Raw genomic sequence first — 22,327 nt, forward strand, 5'->3', positions numbered from 1 at the left:
ATAGTGAAGACTTACCCTCGGCACCGAGGCTAAGGTTGTCATCCTGTGCCTCACTGACAGGAGCTTCCAGCATAGGGCATTCCATATGGCTCTGATAGCCACTATCCTGGTGCAACATAGATGCCAGTTCAACTGGCTGTATGTTGCTTGACTCCTCCCTTATTTTAAGTGCAACAAGACAGAGCAAACGAGAAAATATTTAAGTGCAACAAGACAGAGCAAACGAGAAAATATAGAATCATTCATGCGGGAACTCTGAGGCATGCACAATCAATACTGAGACAGACACAGAAACTAGTCCATAACCAACAAAGCGAACAAGTTTCCTCAAGGTGTTGGATGCAGGAAAAAGAAACCACTTAATACTGTACCTTTATTTATTCATTTTGATTGATTGATTGATTGATTGATTGATTGATTGATTGATTGATTGACTGATTGATTGATTGATTGATTGATTGATTGATTGATTGATTGATTGATTGATTGATTGATTGATTTTAACACACCAAAGGATCACAAGGACAGTGAGGCCCCATAGTGAAGAGCTCCACTTTTACCACGGGCTCTTTTATATGAACACAATAATGCTCAGTAAATCCATGTTCCTGCATTCTACTCACATAAGAAAAAGAACATGTGTACATGGGTTTTCCTTCCAAAAGAGCTGCCATGGTGTTTAAAAGGGGCACTAACATAAAAACACATTTTCTTCACTTGTAATATTATAGTATTATAAATTTCATTGCTAACCACAGGGCACCTATAGTCTGGAATTCCAGAATGCACACCAGACTGCCTTCAGTTTGAAGCAGCCTCAAAGATTCAAGGAGCTCATTTCTTTTTCATGAAGGTCACATTAACCCTTTCCCTACCAAAGGTTAGCTGAGCTCGTCCACACGGTTTGTACAGCTCCCACCGAAGACGAGCTGGTCTCATCCACGTTGAAATAAGCATCTGGGGGTGCCACAGTTAAGCTACCCTGATTCATTTCGCTGTGTTCTTTTTTGGCTTCAACAGATGGTGCAGTAAAAAATTTAAAAACGCACTCAAAGCATGCATTTTGATTGAGAAAGAAAGACTTTATTCTGGTAACCGGAATTATAAAATGGTGTCCTCCTCAGTGCGCAAGCAGTGCGCGCATGCCGACAACAGCTCCGTTCAGAAAAAAAGAACAAAAATGCGCTTGTTTGTTGAAGTTTTGTGAAATGAAGAATTTTAGCTCTCCTGCGAGTGTGGCAGCATAGTTTATCTAAATCCTTGGATCCGGACAATGATCGCGTCTTTACGTATCAACAGTGGACGCCGTTAGTTGTAAACAAACGCCCACAGGCACGTCCAAGTTTTGTTTTCACGGACTCACTTGTCACTGCACTTTATTTTTTAAATTTCAAAGAGATGTCTTCTGCACCGAAGACTGCAGAAGGTTAGGGCACTTTCCGTGGTGCAGTGTAGTGAAGACAATCCTCTGCATACTTAAAAAAAATTAAAAAATATTGTGCATGTATCTTGCGAATAAAGCACCTTTGAATAATTTTTTTAGTTGTTTCAAGACACATAGAATCAAATAGGCAGATGAAAAAATTGGTATTTTTTTTATCGTCTTCAGCCAAAAAACTCAGTACGGAAAGGGTTAAAAAATCAAACAAAGATCCACAAGCAGTGGCTTTAAATATAACAACATAGACTGACCAAAGATGCAGTATGCAGATGCATTATCTGAAACAATAGCATAAATGCCCAAAATAGTTTTAGGAAAGCTGGCTTCCAGCAAGCCATGAACGACATCATAGATACAAGGCGCATCTAGAAGTTTTATGAATGGGAAATTACCTAACACTAACACAAAGCCGTAAGAAGAGCCTGAAAACTTCAGAAAAGAGAAGACTGCAATTTTCCCAACAGAAGGTAAAGGCTACAAATAAAACCTGAAAGGTTCAGGAAAAGAAAAACTGTCGTCCACCCATCGGTAGCACAAAGCTCCGAAGATAACCTAACCTGCATGAGTTTCCTTCATAACAATTCAACAAAGTCTTCAAATGTTTATGGGTCCCCATATAGAAAAGTAAAACAATAATGAGAAAATGATCAAGCCATTGCAAAACAAAAAAACTGCCGTAGACTCACTTATCTGGCTCATCAGCCGGAAGTGAATTCACCCACTCTTGTACAGATGTTGGTGACTTTGGTGGTGTCTCTGCTCCTTTAGGAAGAAAACAAATTCAATAATGCACAAACGTTTATATATATAACCTGCCTTTTGTACGCTCCTGCTCATGTAGATATTAAACAAAACATTTATACAAAACCTGCATAATAAATAGTGCGGAAGTGGAAGATTGAAACAAAGATGACAAGTGCTGACCTCCAACAATCATTTAAGGTGAAAGCCTTACGTGTCTAGGTTCAAGATCCCAACCGAGAGAACTTGATGAAAAATGAACCATGACAAACAAATCCCTCCACAGATGCATGTGGAAATAGCTGTGAGCAAGTGAAAAAAAGCATGTGCATGCAGCAGATGCTTCCTCTTGGCTTTAATCTGCAGAGTAACAAGTGTTGTTGCACATAAAAGTGGGCACATACAGACTGCGCATTTACGTCAAACTAGGTGCAGTTGCTGCAGCATCAGCTGTTCCTGGCAGCGCTAGTCGGCGGTGAGTAGGCTAGCGATGGAGCGTGCATTCATCCCAAGAATCCACTTTAATGCCAAACATACGTACTGCTCATTGCAACTCATCTTGCCTTACATGAATGCAACATGGCTTTCGCCTTTTTGTTTTACAAGAGTGTAACCTCTCCCGAACTTTTGTTAAAACACATAGGTCCAGTTTTTCCAAGTAACTTTAATGGGGTCATGAACTACCCCTCAGGCATGGTGAGAAAACACATCTTGTGGATAGCAGACACTGCTACGAACATCTCAGCCAAATCTTGCATTCGTGCGCGGCAAGGAGAGTTTACAAACCGAGCGCGAGTTGCCATTTTCTCAGGTGCTCTTCTCTTCATACAGAGGCCTGTGCTCACTCTCTTCAGAGCACCGGTGCCTGTTGTTTGACGTCGAACAGCAGATAGCATAGCCGGCATAAATGAGGTGCCACCATATGGGTGCCACCACATGCCGGCACTGCGCTCCATAGTCTGCTAACATTACACATTGAGTCACACTTGCCTGCAGGAATCACAATGGGAGAGAGCCATCGCATTTCATCACGCGTACTCAAGGTCATGATGTGCATTGACGTAACTTCTTTCCCCCATGCCATCCCCCTCTGTGTAGCTTCCAGTGCGCTCGTCGAGACAAGAGAAGAGAGAAAGCGCTTAAAGCACGCTACAAACCCCTCTAACTCCACTCGTTCATGACCGATTCAAGAAACTCCTGCGGCAATGAATTCAGGAGGCAACAAACTCCGATACTGAGGTCATTCGATGATTACTTGAAAAAGTGGTTCATGACCCCCTTTAACACTTTCGTGACCGCCGAAAAATCGGCTGTTTTTGGCTAGTCCAGGAAATATTTTTTTCCTGCCACAGAATATAATTGATGCTAACGTGTAGGGTATCAAATGATGGAGGAAGAATTGGTCTTTCCAACAGTATTAATTCCAAACAACGGATTTATTTTAAATTCAATAAAAAAATTATCAAACAAAGAAAAATGCATCAAAAAGAAAGAAGGATTCATATATAAAAACATCAATGCTACTCTGCAATGGTTAAACATTTAAAAAAATCGAAATATACGTTTTGAACGCAAAGCCCTCGTAGGATAATAGTGGAAATATAAGCTCTGTAAGTGCACAGATTATTTACATAAATACAAAAATATAGGCACTAGTGCCCATCATGCCACCGCGCGATGCAGGTTCTCGATGCGGTGAAACAAAGGCTGGCTGCGCATGTTTCGGGAAAAAAATTTTTATTTCTGTTCAACTTTCCTAGCATAGTTTGCAGTTCTGGTATTTTTCAATTTTCCTGTGTATTTGTTGAAATGAACAGTGTAGCCTGTCCCAAATCTGCAAAAATCCATAATTGTACCCTCATTTGACCTCCTTCTCGCTCATATAGTGCCGAATACCATACCGACCTTCAAATTTCACCATTTTCTCATCCACTGAAAGGTTCCGACGGGGTTAAAAGATAGCATAGAAAAATCGTTCATGTGTTGCAATAGAGAAGACACAGGGTGAAGATTCTCGTGGGATGCGACGGTCGTCTTCTTCAGATCAGAGACACTCAAGAAGCCTTGAACCTTTTCCGTGGCATCAGTGACAGTGGACGATGGCCTGGAAATATGTGTCGTCGACACCAACACCAATGCAAGTGCAGGACTTCAACGATTACCATGTACACATGGAGTGAGACGAACTTGCTCATCTTCTTTTCAGTAACCTCCCTCCATGGATCCTTCCCTCCATGGATCTTTCCCTCCATGGATCCTTCCCTCTCACTGTATGCTGGCTTTTCGAAAGTATGCATCCACGCATACTTATCTGTGTGGTTGCATATCTCTCTGACGACTTATGCGGTAAAAAACAACACGAAGACACCTCCGCGCAGCACACCGGAGCGTTGGGTCAAAGTGTGCTCCGCGCCGTCTTCACGAAGAGAACTGCGCTCTTTCTGCAGCCGGCGCCAAATGCTCCCGCTCGAACGAAGTTAACACCTTGCAGATAATAGCTGTTATTTTTAGAACACACCGGATACGTTTACATCGACGCGCGGCAGCGATAAAACGACTCGAGGAGAAGATGAAACTTACGGCGGATAGCTGCTGATGTTCCGGGGAGGTTTGACGCACTTTCGCCATCCGTACTGAAGCCTGGCGAATCAAAGTCATCTTCTGTGTCTGTGGTGCTACCATCATCCAGAGATTACCGCTCACATTAATCGGAATCCGTCGAAATTCACCGTTTCTGTGGAGCACCGGCGAGCGGCGTCGACGCGAAGTCCGAAACAACGAGCGCTCACCTGCCCGACTGCGAACGAGCTTTAAAAATCTCCCCGCGGTGGAAAAAACAAACTCGCAAACAAAAGTGATAAAAAACATGTTATTTTACGCTTTGTATTGCGCTAGCTGTCCAGAACCGCTCAGAGTGTGCCAAAACTTGAACGTGAAGTCATCGATAACATACTATCGATGGGAATAGGCGCGGTCACGAAAGTGTTAACCCTTTGAGGGTTTACGCTTGACATGTCCTTCCACACTTCGGAAATATGTGAAATTTTTTTTCATGTGCCGATGTCTCTCCGTTTTTGTTTTTTGTTTTTCTTTCCAAAGCGGTGCACCAGCTTTTGTTTGCGCATCCGAGCGCACAGTGCAGCTTGTTTCGTGCGCCTTTTTCTATCATTTCTTTAACTTGGCATGTGCTGCCACACTTTGTGAATACGTGTAATTTTTTTCATGTGCCAGCGTCTCTCCATTGTTGTTTCTTTTCTTTCCAAAGCGGCGCGCCGGCTTTCCCTTGCACATCTCAGCACGCGCACGCACGGTGCAGCTGGTTTCGGTTTTGTCCTTCGGGTGGTTATCGCTTCTCGCGCCCGCAAAGCTGATGGCTGTCTCGTTTCTAATGTCTCAAAGGGTGACCGCCTGTTACTCTCTCGTTTATTGCTCCCAGGGGCGCGATTACATCTGTTTCCATGTGGCGCTAAATTACACCAACGATGCCGCCGTGGTTGCGTTTCCTGTTTTGGGGACTTGGTAAAACTAACTCCCTCTCGTTGGCGATAAGATGAAGGATTATTATAGCTTTTTCACTCGTTTTGCTTTCCGGACGCGCGCACGACCATGCAGTATTCTTCTGTGCGCTCACTCACGCAGTTCGCTTACACTATGGAAGTGGGCACTGGTTGCTCTGCTGCTAGTGAGTTGAGCGGTGATTCTTCCAATGTGGACTATTCCCCAAGTGCGTTTTTGTATGTCTGTGAGCTATGTTTAATACAACGGATAATTTTTATTTATAAGAAATCAGATAAGTGTTTTTTTTTAGAATTTTGCTTGATGTTACTCGCGAATAAACCATGTGTATGTAACAACAAAAATGATTTTTTTTGTCACTTTACAGTCACGAAAAAAACTTTAAACAACCCTTTTCTTAAATAGAATCATCTGAAAGATTTAATTCAGCAATAAAAAAAAAAGTACACATTTTTGGAGTGCATTTCACGAAAAAATTCGACCCTCAAAGGGTTAATAAAACACATTTAATAACCTCAGTCATACCACAATCCTATGTGTTTTGATAAAGATGGCTGGAAATCAGTGCTTTTCCTCATCGTCTTTGTCTGCATCGTCCATTTCTATGCTGTTTAAAAAGTAGGTGCAGCCAACTGGCAAAAGTTTGCACCTCCCAAAACTTTACCACTTTAGTGGAATGTCTGTACTATTATACAACTAAAATGAGGCACACCTAATGAAATTTTGGGGGAGGGGGGGGAGCATTAGCTTGCGTCGAAGCGCACTAGCGGAAAAATAGTGCCATGGTATGCTCTTGCATGGCCGCCCTAGCAAGCAAGCCTCACTCCCTAGTGCATCTAGTAGATTGGCATTGCCCTACACCAAAAGGCTGGCATTAGGTGCCTCTTAACGCTGTGACAGAGGGGCATGTGGGATGGGGTCTGTGACATGCTATGTGTGTGAGCGCGAGTTGGAGCTGAAGTGCTTGTGCATGCATGTCCATGTGCTTGGGCGCCATTTATCTTTTTGACACCACTTGCCTGGCAAAGCGATCACAAAGCCCAGCATGACAGAATCACAGCGCTAAGAGGCCCATAATGCTGGCCTTTTGGTGCAAGACAAAAGCATACTAGGTGCACTAGGGAGCAAGGCTTGCTTGCTAGGGATATGGTGCACGTGCAGACCATGGCTGTATTTTTCCATCGGTGCGCTCCGCCGGCAAGCAGCTGCCTGTCCGGCGTTCAGAATCATTCTGCGAGTACCTGTATATCTGAGAGTCGGGACATAATACATCAACATAAACATGCGTCTTCAGTCTGACAACAAACATTAAATCAAATTTTTTTTTACTTGGGGAAATTTGCAGTTCGCTGTATGTCAGTCTCTCTATGTGCTAACTCTTAGCCAACCCAGAAGCTAAAGCTCAAGCCATCTCACAGACATAACCCATGAAGAGTGAATACAGCGTCCTTGGATTAGTATTATTCTCATTATGGTACATAATTACATTTAGCATTTCTCAGTCAGCAACAACAGCTGCAGAAGATGTAATAAGAAAATTTACCAAAAGTTCAGTCCAATCCACAATCTGACACACTTGCGCTTTAAAGGGACACTAAAGGCAAATATTAAGTCGAAGTTGATTGTTGAAATAGCGGTCCAGAAACCTCGTAGCACTGCTTTTGTGCCAAGGAAGTGCTTATTTTGAAATAAAATCGCGTTTTTAGTGCTCCACATCGCGTTAGCGCGCTTCAAATCTCCCGCCTGAAAATACGACTCTCATACGTCACTGCTGCCGTGCCCAACGTTGCCCGCTTTTACTGCGCGGCCGCCGACACTAGTAGCAGCCGAGCGGAAGTAGCGGGACCCACAGTAGCAACAACGGCGCTGCGGCAAAGACTTGCTCGGATGGGCACATTCAAAGCCGTCACCAAATTGCGGTTGGTCTCGTAATCCTCAGTACGAAAGTGCAGCGAGCACACATGCAGAGGTTTTGACTGTTTAGCACACTGGCGCAATGGCATGACACTAAGCCACTTCGAGCGTAAGGGTTCATTCCGCGGCACCCAGTGAAAAGACACACCGGTTTCCTTGCTGCAGCACTGGCGTTGTGCACCATTCGGACATCCGGCAATATCACACGCATGCGGCATTTTGTCGAACTTTCTGTCAGAGCGACTTTCACGAGCGCGCAAAACACGCACGGCAGTACGCGGTCCCGAAACTACCACTGAGACGGGCGAGGCACAGTTCGGCGAAAACGGAACCTTTGAACCACGCGCGCCGTTCCCCATGGCAACGCCACGGAGGTTTTGTTTTCCATGAATGAAGCGGAAACGAACAAACAGCATTTTATTACGTCTTTTGATGCTCGGAATGTTCTTTTTTTACTGCTGCTAGTTTGATTACTAGTGATTTATTGTAGGCCGACTTCCCTACGTCATCGGGATCACTTCGAAAATGTCCCACTCGTGGCGCTCATCATGTGATACATTTAGCTTAATTTCTCGGTAAGTAGGGCACTGCTGTTGATAATATTGCCGTTTTAGAAGTTGTCATACATTGGGCTTTCACTCTGACATAAATTGCTATTTGCCTTTAGTGTCCCTTTAAGCAAAGCCTACATTCGAGTTCTTGAAAATCAACACAAGCAGATGACAAAGCTGGATGGCCACTGGCATCCATGTATAGTCTCTTCCCTGCTGAAAAAAGCCATGACAAAAGCGCCTACAGCAAATTGAAGAGATATGAATATAGGAAATTAAAGGTAACTTGTGAATGGGTCATACCTGGCTCGCAAGAACCAAATGACGAGCTTTATACCAGGACTCTGCTGCATGCATTCAACTTAACTGATAACTCCGACAGCCCAGATTGCATGGAACATTTTTAATATATGAAGGAGATGCAGCACAGAATGCCAAGATTCATCTTACTCATAATCATTATGTTACAAAAATAACCTTCAACTATGATACCTGTTTCTATACAAATGAAAGTAAAGCCAACAGCAAACTAGAAACATTCCCACCTGTCTTTATCCCTTTCTTCTGACTCGTTCGTTCCACCAAAGACATGTCAACTGTTACAACTTTGCAGGCAGTTCTGGAAAGATCTGGAAGACAGCTAATGTTCTAATTTTATTAATTATTATTATTTTATTATTATTTATTAATTATTATTTATTAATTAACTTTATTAATTAGGTGTAAGGAATAGTCATGCCTGGATAACAAACTGAAACAATGGGCCAATGATTCACACATTACGGCTACCTTTCCCTAAGCAGAGACCAGCCCAAATTAAATACCTCGTTTTGCACTTCTGAACTACATTTATCACTACTATAAAATATCTCCTTTGGCATGGATGCCAGTGCCACTCATCTGTTGGCCAGCACCAACACTACCATTATAAAGTTTCTTCTGTTAAAATACCAGATTTGTAGAGTTTAATGTGGCAAACAGCAAAAGCTGTGAATAATTGACAGAGAAATGGACCTTTTGTGTAGCACTGGTTAAAAGTGCTATATACTGCTAACCATGAGGCTAAAGTACCAAGGTAAAAACGGTACCGTAATGACTGCTTGTGCAATAGCAACAGCAAGCACAGCATTTCTACACCAAGTATGAGCACTGCTATAAAGCTGCTCAACACTAAATTAGACTGCAAAAAAGAAAAATAATAATAATAAGAGCAACTGATGATCGTTACTCTGTGCATACATTCCAGAGTGGCATCAAAGTTCCCTTCCTTCAAACTGCACAGTGCTCAGCAACTAAAACACAATGCTTTCTTGGGGTCCATGACTATTGGTGCTTTTTGCACCATCATTGAGCTCTGTGCTATTCACTGGGCGGTCAAATGCAGTTACACTGAGTAACAAAAGCTCTCGCTTACATTATGTACCATAATGCAAGAGCCCGGTGTTCCCAGTGCCCACTGGTGGTGTAAAAAGCACTGGCAGTCATGTGCTCCAACTATCACATTTTGAGTGCTGAGCACTGTACATACTGGTCCAATTATTTATCTATGGAATCCAATGCTTCAAAGCCACACAGAGACTATGTGAGACACTGTCATAGAGGGCGCCTTAATAACCCCCCCCCCCCACGATACTTTAATATAAAACCGAAGTATGGTAAACGAGCATTTTTCACATTTTTCCTGATCAGAATGCAGCTATGACTCAAACTCACAATCTTGTCCTCAGCAGCAAAGCACCACAGCCACAGAGTCACTGCAGTTGTAGCCCAGTTTTTCACGAGTGATTTACTATGACCACAGCAAGTGCAGAAACTCTTCCATGAAACTTTCTCATAAGAATGCAACAAACAGTGATTGAACTGCAATGCACCCATGTGCACAAGATTTTAAATGAGTTTCAAAAGTAATTCTGTATGACAGCTTGCATGTTGAGATACTAGACCAAACTAAATATGGAGACAAACTTTTTTTTTTGCTAGAAACTTCTGCTGAATGACCATGATAATGATACATGTGACAGACATCACAGAAGCTTTAAAAAGCGACAATAATCAGAACATAAGTGAAGCCATCCAGCCTGGCTGTTGTTGCTGTCAAACCAGGAGACATCCACCTTGTCAAGCTGCTTAATGCAGCCCCTCTTACGTGGCTCCTCCACTCCATTAAAAAGTGAAAAGAATATAGATGGGTTGATTGGTTGATTGAATCTATGCTTCTGCAGCACTCAGAGACTCTACATATAAGACTTCCTGTGACCAAGTAAGCTGCCAAACAGGAGGTGACCAACCAAGATTCCTACACCTCCAGCGCTGACACATTACCATAGCCTAGGATTTCAAACTGACATCTTACCATACACCTGCATAGCAGCCACTATGTAAGAAGACAAAGAATAAAGTATGTGAAGGTGGTGGTAATCAGACGCCAAAGTATTTCATCGTTACTCTGTAAGCATTCTGTTGAGAGTTTTTCAAGTAAGTTGCCCTACTATTCGAACAGTTCTTCTCTTGTCCCCCAACAAGACCTCTACCTCATGTCACGTTTCATTAGTCACTGAATACACAGTTCTCTGCATCTAAAAGTTAGCTGGATCAATGGATGCAAGAGGTGTACATTTTGCAACAGCCTCCTCTCTTGTGCCTGTAAGTTAAGTGTTCTCTGTCTCCTCAAGTGGCAGTCCCAGACCCATAAATCTGCCAAAGTAACATCTTGATTTTTTTGTGAGCAATGATGAAATATCTTCTAAGGAATTTACTGTAATATACACCCACATAAATTACTACAAAATAATCACTTTGCAGAGATAACCAGGAAGCACTGCAAATGTTGCATATTAGGTCTGAACACCATCTGATCAAACAACCAGTGTTCTTGTGTTTATAAGAACTGCTATCAAGCAGATACTAGAGGTGGTAACAAAATCCACAACTTTTGCAGCTGTGAAAATCACAGTACTTAACATAAGTGGAGACACTGACCCTTGGGGAATTCCAGAATGGGACCCAACTGCTTCATGTCCTGAAGCTTGTGAAGGCTGCGCCGTGCATGCTGGCTCTCGGCACCCTGCTGAGACCCAGGACGCGGCTTTGACACATCACCCATGGACGAGCCTACTGCCAACCAACGATCATGACCACGCTTGATGGCCACCAGCTTCTCTTCTGAGCTGATGTCACTCCGCAGCACTGCCAGAACTTCACGTAGACGTACTACACCATATGCCTCCGACCTGCTATCTTCAGCACTTAGTGCATTAGGACACGTAGCTTCGCCACAAGAGTCTGATGCCACAGGGCCAGCAGCAGAAGTGGCATCAAGTGATCCTGAGTGCTGCTTGTCAGGCCCACTAGCGCATGAAGAAGGAAGAGGGTCTGCTATTGGTGCAGTCAGTGCCCTGCATCTCCGCTGTTTAGAAACTCCACTAGTTCGTTTTGATTCACCTGCAAAATGGCAATAAAGGCCATTGCTCTACAAAATTACTGTTGATATCACACAAAAAACTATTCAAGTAAAGTTCCTGTGTGGACTCAAAAAGCGCTGCAATAAAGGTGACCACACATTAAATAATACTTAATGAACTCTACTCATAATGTTAAAATGCAAAGGTGTCAACTTTCACTCTCCATTCCATTGCTAAGAACAGTGAGCGAAAGAAATCGCCTCAGGTATTGCCTTTGAGAACTTAACAATTATGTCTACACTACATTTCTCTTTACTTGATGTTTTATTGCAATGGACACTCGAGGCGCATTTCTGCCATTGCCGTCATGTTCCGTATAAAGTCCAAATCGATAACATCACCCCATGCGTTGTATGTTCTATGTGCAAGTGAAAGCTCCAGACGGACAAAGGATCATGACGGTAGGGGGCTGCATTGCTCAGGCAGCAACTACGAACTCTCATCAAATGGGCGTGGTCGCATGCACTGATACGTGCGCTATCTCGACGGGGGCATCAGTAGGCGGCTCCTACCCTTGTACATGCTGTGCTCTCACTGCTTACTTCGCGTTGAGGAGACAGACAGCACGAAAATAACTTTGCTCCTTTGAGCAGCCGTATTCCCTTACACCAGCCTTTTGTAGAGTTATGTGAGATTGGATCACCACAGCCACATCCGAAATAGTTCTCAATGCCTGCCAGTACACTTATCAGGCATTTTGATGCTTACACAAGCTCTCATGAATATGCTCAGTACCTGCTGTGAAATTCCTTTAACTACGTGCCAACCACCAATTGCAAATTTGCATATCGTGATGCGCGCCACCGATACCAGCAAAGCACAGAAAAATTACGGCTCTCTCGCAAAGTTGCTATACAAAGGAGCTTTTTGAAACATCACATGGAACATGAAGGCTGTGGTGGGAGAGCGGACGACTCATCCGGATTTCCCCAATGTGTGCATGCGCATAAATAATGTGCTACTGTACGAAAATCTCCACTGCTTCATAGAAACGCAGCACAGAGCCGTTCGCTCCTGGTTGTGCGCAGCACGTCGCCTAATAAGCTCATGCTATCACTGCCACAGCTTTTGCTGTACCATATGCACGCATTTGCCGTGAGCGCTCATTGTGCCTACTCCATTCCTGATCACACATAGGTGCAATTGCACATGGGCCACAGATCCACTTGCTCTCATTAGTGAAAGCAAAGCATCTGTGCAGCAGCGCGCATTTAGCGGTTTCACACAAGGAGGAAGCATTGAACGGCAACGCGGCATATATTGGTTGTCACCTATTAAAAGTGTATGAAGGAAGGGAATTTTTGAGGGCTTGTTTCTTTGTTTGACACAACCTTAATGAAAATATGTGCAGTATGCTTTTAAGAGGACACAACCAATGTGACGACAACATGCGACATGCAACGAGGCCACATGTGCGACCGAGCAGTCATCTGAAGATGCTTATCATAACAGGACTGTCAGCGACTAAATCATACTAGCGCACTCGCTGCCTGCCACCATCGCACCTCCGTGCATTTCTGGTGCTTGCCCGTAAAGGCATGGTCGCACTGCACTTCACAGCAGCGCCCTCAGATTGATTCTCAATATGCTTAACGCCTAACACCTTGTCATTCAGAATCAGAATCAGAAATGGTTTTATTTAATCATCGAATCAATTACAAAATTTGTGCATACAGAAGGAGGTCCCATAGTCAGAGACTGAATCGGGACCTCCTACAGTAGTGGATATAGAAAAAATTAATTGATGCAGCAAACAGTGGTACAGAAAACGGGTAATAAAATACATCGCAGGTAAAAAAGAAAAAGGAGTTCTACTTAACAAAGACATTAGCAGAAAGCAGCAACAAAAACTGAAATGAGACAACATAAAGAATAAAGGTAATTCAACTCTCCTAAGCAGTTTTCATATAATTCCCATGGTGAAAGATAGTAAAAAATAAACTACGAAAAAGAAAACTAAACAGTGACATCTGATATCAGCAATGTAGGAAGATGATGCAATGCTTCGTTAACATTAGGTTGTAGGAAGGCGTGAAAGGGAGTGGGAGTAATAGAAGTGACCAAGACTATCCAGATTATGAAATTGCAGCAAAGCTGATCTTTGAAATTTGCTACGGCCGCAAACTGATTGACTCAAGAAAGCGCTGGATCGAGCCTGCAAGATGTTCCGAGCCTGCACCGTGGCAGTGGCGGTAGCTTCAATTAATGCCGTTTCAGATGTGAAATTCAAGCAAAATGTGCAAAACATCAGACTGCGAAGAGCTTCAGCATCCGAAATTTTCCACATTCTTATACATTGACTCAATGGGACATGTGGTGGACCTGTGAAAGCATTTGCATTTTCAAGCGTGTACGAGAAATTGGCAGTCGACTGTACTGGGTAGTGTAAGGGTTGTGTTAGGAGGTGGGTCACTTGAGTTACCTCGGCAGGAATGGCAGTCAAAGGTTTGTGGAAGTAAACAAGAATAAGAAACAGAGTAACAGTGCAAATTTGAGTCCCTGTGTTAAATTTGCACTACTGCTTTGTCGTAATATACCAACAAGCCCAAGCTGTTCTCATGAGAGATTAGCAACTTATTAAACTAACCACAGCCAATCACTTCTCATCAATGAACACGTGCCTCAATAAATCCACATTTAATTTGGAGTAGAAGAGGTACAGGGCTCAGCCAAATTTTGTTTTTAGTTTATATCAAAAATATCAGTCATGGTTTATGTTCCACAGTCAGATTATTCACGGTTGACTGTGGAACTGACAGACATTTGAAGGGCTCGTAGCACTAGAAGATATGGACAAGGAAGACAAACATAATGAGTACTGACTTTCAACTGATTGTTTATTGCCGGAAAGCACAATATTTACGATCATGCGCACAAAAGGCCTCATCATCGCACATGAAAACGAGCAGCATCCGGCAAAATCAATTCACTTTCAGTCAGGGCAGCAAAAGGGCAGCTGATACAGCTATCAGCTGCTTTCGCTATCTGTAACAATTTCTCTAGTATCTTTATCGAGACTTCTGTACAAAAGTGAACATTCTTTAAAGAGAAGCTCAGAACCCCAGTCATTGCAGTGAAGCATGTCCATACTGATAATGACCTAGTTTCTGGTCACACTCTCTCACCTATCATTTAAGCTTCTCCCAATCTGTCCGAATAGACCTTACCGCGTAATACCAGAAAACAATAAACGATAAACGACATTTGTTATGCATGACACAATTGCTCAGCATATGCAAGGCCACAGATACATTTGCTAAGAAATGGGTATGGTGCAAAAAGAAGCATCTCAGTCCCCATTTGCATCACGTACAACAAATGCGGTTTATCGTTTTCTATTATCTAGAAATTTCAACATCTTCACAATTTTTCAACATCTTCTGAATCATTGCAGTGTTACTGCAATACATCATTTCCTTCCTAGTTTAGTTTTGTATGTTATAAAGTAGTCAAGTCTTCTTTTATTTACTGTCGTGCTCCCCCCCCCCCCCCTACAAAATGCCTACCAGGTGCATAGTGCACATGAATAAGTAAATAAACAACGAATGTACAGTACTCACAGATTGAAACACAACATTTTTTTTTTTTTGCATAACGACTGCTATGAGCAATTACTCATGATAACCACATCATGTCGCTGGAGATCTGGCCGTTAAACGTAATGCTGGCTCTGATATAAGAGTTCAGAGTCAAAACTATGCTGATATGACATGCACTGCAGACGCTGGAAATGAAAGTATGTGCATTACTTAGCCCTAAATTTTCACGTTTGAATCCACGAGTACTGTACATTTGCATAGTGTCAGCAATGCAGTGTGATGCCAACAAAACATAATCAATGAGCAATTCGGTCATATTTAAATGCAAACAGCATTTCTCTAGTGAGAGTTGTGGACCTTGCGGAAATATATAAAAAAGAAAAGGCCACATTTCTCTGACTTATGGTGCTGGCGAATAGTTTTAAGAATCTCGTGGACTGATATATATTTTTGTCATTATAGTGACCAATCCGGCACATTCTTTTGAAGTAAAAGCAGCGTAACTAAAACTTTTTTATTTTGGCCAAGTTATTCAAGCTATCAATTCAATGGAACAAAAATTATTATTATTAAAGTAGAACATAAGAGAAAACGAGGCTGCCACTGCACAAGATGGTTAGATGGTATTTTGGAGGTCACAGGGAGATGTCTACGTGAGCTTTCAGAACTTTTATAAAATGGGTCTTACTGGCATTCATTCACTCGTGACATCACCAGGAGTCACCACCAACACAATGGTACCTAACAATGAAACAATGGCTATCGTGACAAGCTTCAGTTGGGCAATGTATCTGGCAGGTGGCATTACCCATACATACACATGTGCGTGAATGACATCAGCGCAGAGAATATGTACTCTGGATAGACATAAAAAAACACAAATAAAAATGCTTAAAATCTTACGACGGCAGGATTTGAACACTGGGTCACTGGTACTGAAGCACAATGCTCTACCCCCAACACCATAAGTGCATGCCTCATTAGGTGGAATAGAATGTCTTTAAGAATGTCCAGCGTGCAAGCAAGCACATTCAGACGTTTGGCAGGTTTTCCACAACTATGATGGTTCCAATAATTTCCTTCATGCAAGCCAGCACATTGACATACTCGGCACATTTTCGCAGCAGAGTGCCACTTTGCGAAACATACTAATAATTAGAAGCACAGATTCATTACATGCAGTCACTGCGGCATGCAGAACCTACATGCCATGTTTTTTTTTTCCCCTATTTTTCGAGATATGCACCTTACCTGACGGCAATGAGCTCGGTCGTGTCGCACTTCCAGTTCGCTTCTTCTGGGCAGGCGGAACCTTCAGCAGGGACTCAGAAGAAGGGGCTCGACTACAGGAGGCTCGACGAGCTGTACCTGAGCTGGGGCCTTGTTGAAACTTACGAGCAAGCTTAGGACTCAGGCTCTGAATGGCTCGGGAGAGCCAAGCCTGTGCCGATCGGCCAACTCCACAGCCCTGAGAGGAGCTGCTACTGCCTGCAAACAAGAATTCATTTTTTAAAAAAAGCATCACAATTTTAGGCTATCCTGCAGGTTGCAGCTATCCTGCTGCCAAAGAATCTGCAGCAATGTAAAATTCATGGAAGTTATGTAGACATCAAAATAATGAGATTTAAATTCAATGATAAAAAATGTTTTAACAAAAAAATTGCAGGGTAATGATGGAACGGTTATGTTTAAAAAGATGCTGACATTGGGTTCTAGTGGGTCACATATTTTGCTAATAGATATAGCTGTCAACCAAGTAATCACATTACGAAGGACTGATTCCTTAGAATGCATGACAAATAATCATGTCATGTTGTACAGTGAGCACTTCAAAACCCATGCCAGTAGCTGCAGGGCATTGTGGGCAACATCATAAAGCAACATCAGCAAACTGGAGGTGGTAATCACATGGCTTCATATGAGTCAATGGCTGTACGAGTTAATAACAGACCTTCATACCCCACCGCACCTGTCTCATTCTGTTGATGAAATCTTTATTGATTTTTCCAAGGGCTTTGACCATGTACCTCACAAACTACTAACAATGAAAATACATAATCGCAAACTTGATAGTGAAACAATACGGCTTGAAGAATTTCCAGCGAATCATTCTCAGGTACTTAAATGACAACACACCCACTCCAACCCTTGTAATGTGTCCCTCACGGTTCTGTAATAGGTCAGCATTTATTTTTGATACAGTCGCCGACCAATTTTTCAGACCCTCAAGGGGCCAAGGTAGCATACAGAAAATTGGGCAGTCCGAAAAAACGAATTCACATAAAAAAAAGTCACTTTATTTACAGAGTGGCTTGAAAAACTGGTCAACCTGTTTGTGCGGGGCACTACGTTGCCGTACCAACAGGGCAGCTTGCACGTCGGTGAGGGTGACATTCTCGCTGTAGCCGACCACAGCAATATCTTTCCACAGCTGACTCGTCGACTGCGGCACTCTATGTGCACATTTTTTTGAAGCTGAAGTCATTTCCAGTGATGCTACCGAGGACTTCTGATTTGGAGCAATTTTTGGAGCAGCAAAATTTCCGTTTTGGAGCACTTTGGAGCAGCAAAATTTTCATCTTGGAGCACTTTGGAGCAGATAATTTTGCATCTGGGAGCACTCTGGAGCAGCAAATTTTACATCCTGGAGTGCACTACAGAAGCATATTGCAATAACATTCAAGCACCGGAATATTACTATGGGGCTCTTATGAAGGCTAAAAATATTTCGATTCATTGCAAATCTCATGGAAAAAATCATCTCAGGAGAACTCCATACTTGAATCGCTAATGAAAAAATAAGGGCTCATGCAGTTGAGTGTTCTGAATTAACCTCTTCGGCAATTATTTTCGACGCTGGCAAACAAACAGAATACCAGATCAATAAAATTGCACTTTATGAAATAACACTCTAAATACATCTATGTGGTTATCAGCAGACATTGTAGACAAACGCCGTGATGTACAGCAGTGCCTCAATGCCAAAGAGCCACACTGTCCCTAATGCATTCCCCTAAGAAAACTCCAAGGCGAAAGCCAAATTCTTTTTCTTCTCGATCGACGGGTTGATCCTCCCCCTCCTTCTCTGCAAGCTATCTGCACCTCACCTGGTTTTGCGCTAGCTCCATGATCGGCGCACCGATTACGGAAGCAGTGCAAAGCGACGAAGTCGTGATGGCGTCATCACGTGACATCACGATATATGACGCCATGATGACGTCACAAGTTTTGACGATCTATGACGTGATGATGACGCCATCACATGATTATTTTTTGCATCATTCGATTGACGCCGCCGACGGTGAATTTTCGTGTTTGATAAAGCATCTGATGCTTTCGCATTAATATTGCGTATAGAACGTTAACAACCTGGCCTTACATACCAAACTGTCCTCCACCATGTCACCTCCTTGCAATGCGCGAAACAGCTTTGCTTATAATCCACTTCACAGAGTGAAATGGCTCCTCGACTTTTTCCGATGTTTATTGTGATAACAATTATATGGACGCTCTCCGCGGATTTTTGCCGTCGCCATTGCCGTAATTTTCTGTATAAAGACCAAATTAATAACATCGCCACGCGCATTCTAGCGCTGGCGATGAACGCGGCTGAAGCGGAGATTAAGCTAGCCGGCCGTCTGTCTCCGTCGCACGGACAGCGCATGAGATAACATCTTCCCGCATGCGGGCCTGCCATCGATTGCACATCAAACAGAGAGGAAACGCCCCGCCCGTCTTTCGTAAGGAGCATGAAAGGACGCCAGAAGAGCGGGGGGGGGGGGGGGGGGAGGGTACCGCATCGTTCGAAGGGCGCAGTCGCTTGCGCACGCGCCATCTCGAGGCATCAGGATACGGCTCGTAAACTTGCTGTGCTCTCAACGCTTACTTCGTGTTTAGAGAACTCAGAGCAAGAAAACGCTTGGGTTCCTGGAGCGGGCATATTCCCTTAAACCAGTGTTTTGTTGAGTTACGCGAGATCGAATCCAAAAGAGTTAGCTGCTAGCCTTACTTCGTTTTAGTACAATTTGTTGGTATCGCATTCATTGCTTCGCCCTTAAGCGAAACAGTTTTTTTACCCGTCAGCTATTGACGCCCGAAAGCGAGGGGCGGACGTGTAACATGGGGTAGCCGCTTCACTGTGGGCCGTCAGCGACGGGCCCGCTGCTGACAGCTGCGTATTTGCGGCTGCTCCGACCAGGATATATGCTTTTATTAATGAGATGACATTTTTAAAAAGCAAGCAAAAAATTCGAATTGGAACCCTAGCACGTGAGCTCGAAAGGGCAGGGCCATTTAGGGGGTATTTACCGCAGAGTGATTAAACTCGGACGTGCTGGTATAAGCAATTACGAAAAAGCTCTTCCGAATGAAGATCCATGGATAAAGTATATCTAAAGAAAAGTGTGAACGCGTTTCCACCGTTCGCGTGCTCTTCCATAAACGCGAAGCAAGGAAAATTCGATATTGTTCCATATATATACTGCTAGCGATCCCAGATTTCATTCCGCGATGTCCGGAAACAGAAGTGAGACATTTTAGCAGCACACATGTAGTAGTTATTACTGAACATTGCTTTCCTTACGTGCCGTGCGACGCTTGAAACGAGCTATCAGCAGCAGGGGCGTAGCCAAGGGGGGGGTTGGGGGGTTCAAACTAGAGGTGTGCACAGGCTCCGGGTAGCCCGAAAGCTCGAGCCCGACCCGGCCCGCGGGCCGGGCTCGGGCGGGCCGACGTATTTTAACCTCGGGCCCGGGCCGGGCTGGGGCTACTTGGAGTTTTATCGGGCCGGGCTCGGGCCCGGAGCAAAGCCCGACTCAAGCCCGAAATATAGAGAATGAGCGGGAATTGTTTTCCAGCACGCATACAGCGCCTTTTCCGCGACCGACCTTTACCGCTTTTCCTTTCCATTCGCTACTTTAAACAAAAGGGGAGCAGGTAATGCACTGCCTCTGTTGCACCCCGACAAACAGAGAAGTAACATCACCTGAGCTAGTGACGGCGCCACGCGACTGTTCGCGGTAGATTTAAGGCCAAATCCCATATGAGTGAAAATGCACGCGACAGCGACGAGCGAATGATCGCCTTCGTGCAAGCTGACGCTTGCATGGGCATACCCCATACACGTGACGGCTTTGGCGAGCGAACTCTATTGTTGCTCGCATGAGGCAGTCTACTTGTAATGTGTAATCTGTGTAATAGGAACTGTTCGTCATGTGTCGTTTGATCATATTTGACATGCTCAATAAAATGTCAAATTACCGGAAAACGAGGTTTTGTTTTCGCAGCGAACCTTCAAAAAGCCGGGCCGGGCCGGGCCCGGGATTGTGTTTTCATACGTCGGGCAGGGCCGGGCGGGCGCGCAGCCCCTTGCCGTCGGGCTCGGGCGGGCCTTCGACAAAGTCAGCGGGCCTGGGCCGGGCTCGGGCTGGGAAATACGGCCCGTGCACAGCTCTAGTTCAAACCCCCCCCCGAAATTTTTCAGTTTTGCTTGTGTATATATACACGCACACATACAAACGCACGCACGAACATACATAAAGTATGGTTGAACCCCCCCCCCGAAAAAAATTTCTGGCTACGCCCCTGATCAGCAGCGTTTCTAGAACAGACGACGTCCGCCGATGAATTGCCGTCGCACTTTCTCGCTACCGAGAGGCCTAGACGTCACGAACCTCTGCGGTGAGCGCGTTTTGCTGTCGAGCCGACTTGCAGAACAGAAGCTGCGTCGGCACCGTGCATGGCATCGTGGCTTATTCGGGACGCACGCGCGAGCGCTATTTATTCAGCGGAATAATTCTTCGTCCATGGTTGTGACTTTGGCAACCCCAAGATCAAGCTGCACATGTTCTGACGCGCCGGCCGTGCGATTGCCGGTGATAGACGCCCCCAAACCCGAGACTTTGGCGCAGTTTGGTGCAATTTTCGTCAATATTATCAGGATGGCGCAGTAAATACAATTTGGCGCACTTTGGCGCAGTTGGCGCAAGAGTGGAATCACTGCATTTCTTTTCTTAAAATTTTGGACTGAGTCATCACTAAATTTGCAGCTCTCAATATTCATCGGAAGCACCAGGGTTTCTCTGCCTTTTTCCTATAAAACATCACCGGACACTGGCACATGTTTGGCAATCATGGCTTTCAGCCATGTGAGAATAGCTTCCTCAATTTTGGGTGAACACCTTGGCTGACATTCTTCTTTCAGGATCCAGTTAACTTCTCAGTGGCTTCTAGAATCCTCCCCTTGTCTTTTAGATAGCTTATGACTCGCAATCAAATGAAAAAGTCCAGAAAATCGAACGAGGAGGGTTTAAAAAACCCAAAATTTTGGTAAGTATTATACACTGACTCTATTGAGCACTTGACGGTGCCATATTTAGGCAGGTCCGAAAAATGGGACATCCGAAAAATCTGTCGGCGACTGTATATAATAATTACATAGCATTAAATATTAATTTAACAGTTTGACTTTTTGCCTATGAGTGTTTTATTTAGAGAGAACTAGTCCTAATGATGTCATAACTCTGTAATCTGACCTTAAGCTAACAGAATGGTGCTGAAAATGGCAGATGCAAATTAATACAGAAAAGATCAAACACTTAATGTTTACTCCTGTAATAAAGTCGCAATGCAATACTTCCATATTAAACAATAACACAGCAGACACGGTAACATCAGTTAAATACCTCGGCAGCTTCATAAACTCTAATTTAACATGGACTGGCCATGTAGAATATATTACATCTAAAGGGCAAAGGAAACTTGGCTTTCTTAAGCAACACTTATCTGGCCAACAGGGCACCAGACTTCTAGAACACAGTTTCCTAGTGCGTCCCTCTCTGGAATATGCATCAATCATTTGGCATCCCCCCCCACATCATCCTTACCAATCTACTTGAAGCCATTCAGCATAAAGCAGCGCCATTCATCTTGTCCTCCTACTCTCAATTTCAAAGCGTTTAATCGTTGAAGGAAACGCTTAGCATGCTGCCACTCACAATGTACGAAAAATTTTCTAGATTATCTTTTTTCCCCACACTGTACCACAACACATCATTCGCCCGGTCACATATTTTATTGCGAACTCATACTTCATATTGCATCGATCTTGCTTACAGAGTCAACCTTATCTTCGCCCAGGCAGAAAAGTACCCAAATTTGCCTTTA

The 22,327-nt window shown here is 43.8% G+C and overlaps 1 protein-coding gene across 2 annotated transcripts in view; it reads right to left on the bottom strand.

Moving 5' to 3' along the window:
- LOC119379343 (uncharacterized) overlaps nt 1-22,327 on the bottom strand; it is an 89,450-nt gene that overhangs the window by 63,988 nt on the left and 3,135 nt on the right. Inside the window, exons 3-7 of one of the 2 annotated variants that reach the window (XM_037648626.2) lie at nt 16,415-16,651; nt 11,143-11,604; nt 8,709-8,792; nt 2,128-2,203; nt 16-158 (exon numbers count right to left, since the gene is read on the bottom strand). In XM_037648626.2, coding sequence (XP_037504554.1) covers nt 16-158; nt 2,128-2,203; nt 8,709-8,792; nt 11,143-11,604; nt 16,415-16,651 — 1,002 coding nt within the window. The remainder of the gene's footprint in view (nt 1-15; nt 159-2,127; nt 2,204-8,708; nt 8,793-11,142; nt 11,605-16,414; nt 16,652-22,327) is intronic. The other variant, XM_037648627.2, reaches the window with a different exon arrangement.

Source organism: Rhipicephalus sanguineus, chromosome 1 (genome assembly GCF_013339695.2).
Source record: "Rhipicephalus sanguineus isolate Rsan-2018 chromosome 1, BIME_Rsan_1.4, whole genome shotgun sequence".
In the NCBI taxonomy this organism is placed as follows: Eukaryota; Metazoa; Arthropoda; class Arachnida; order Ixodida; family Ixodidae; genus Rhipicephalus; species Rhipicephalus sanguineus.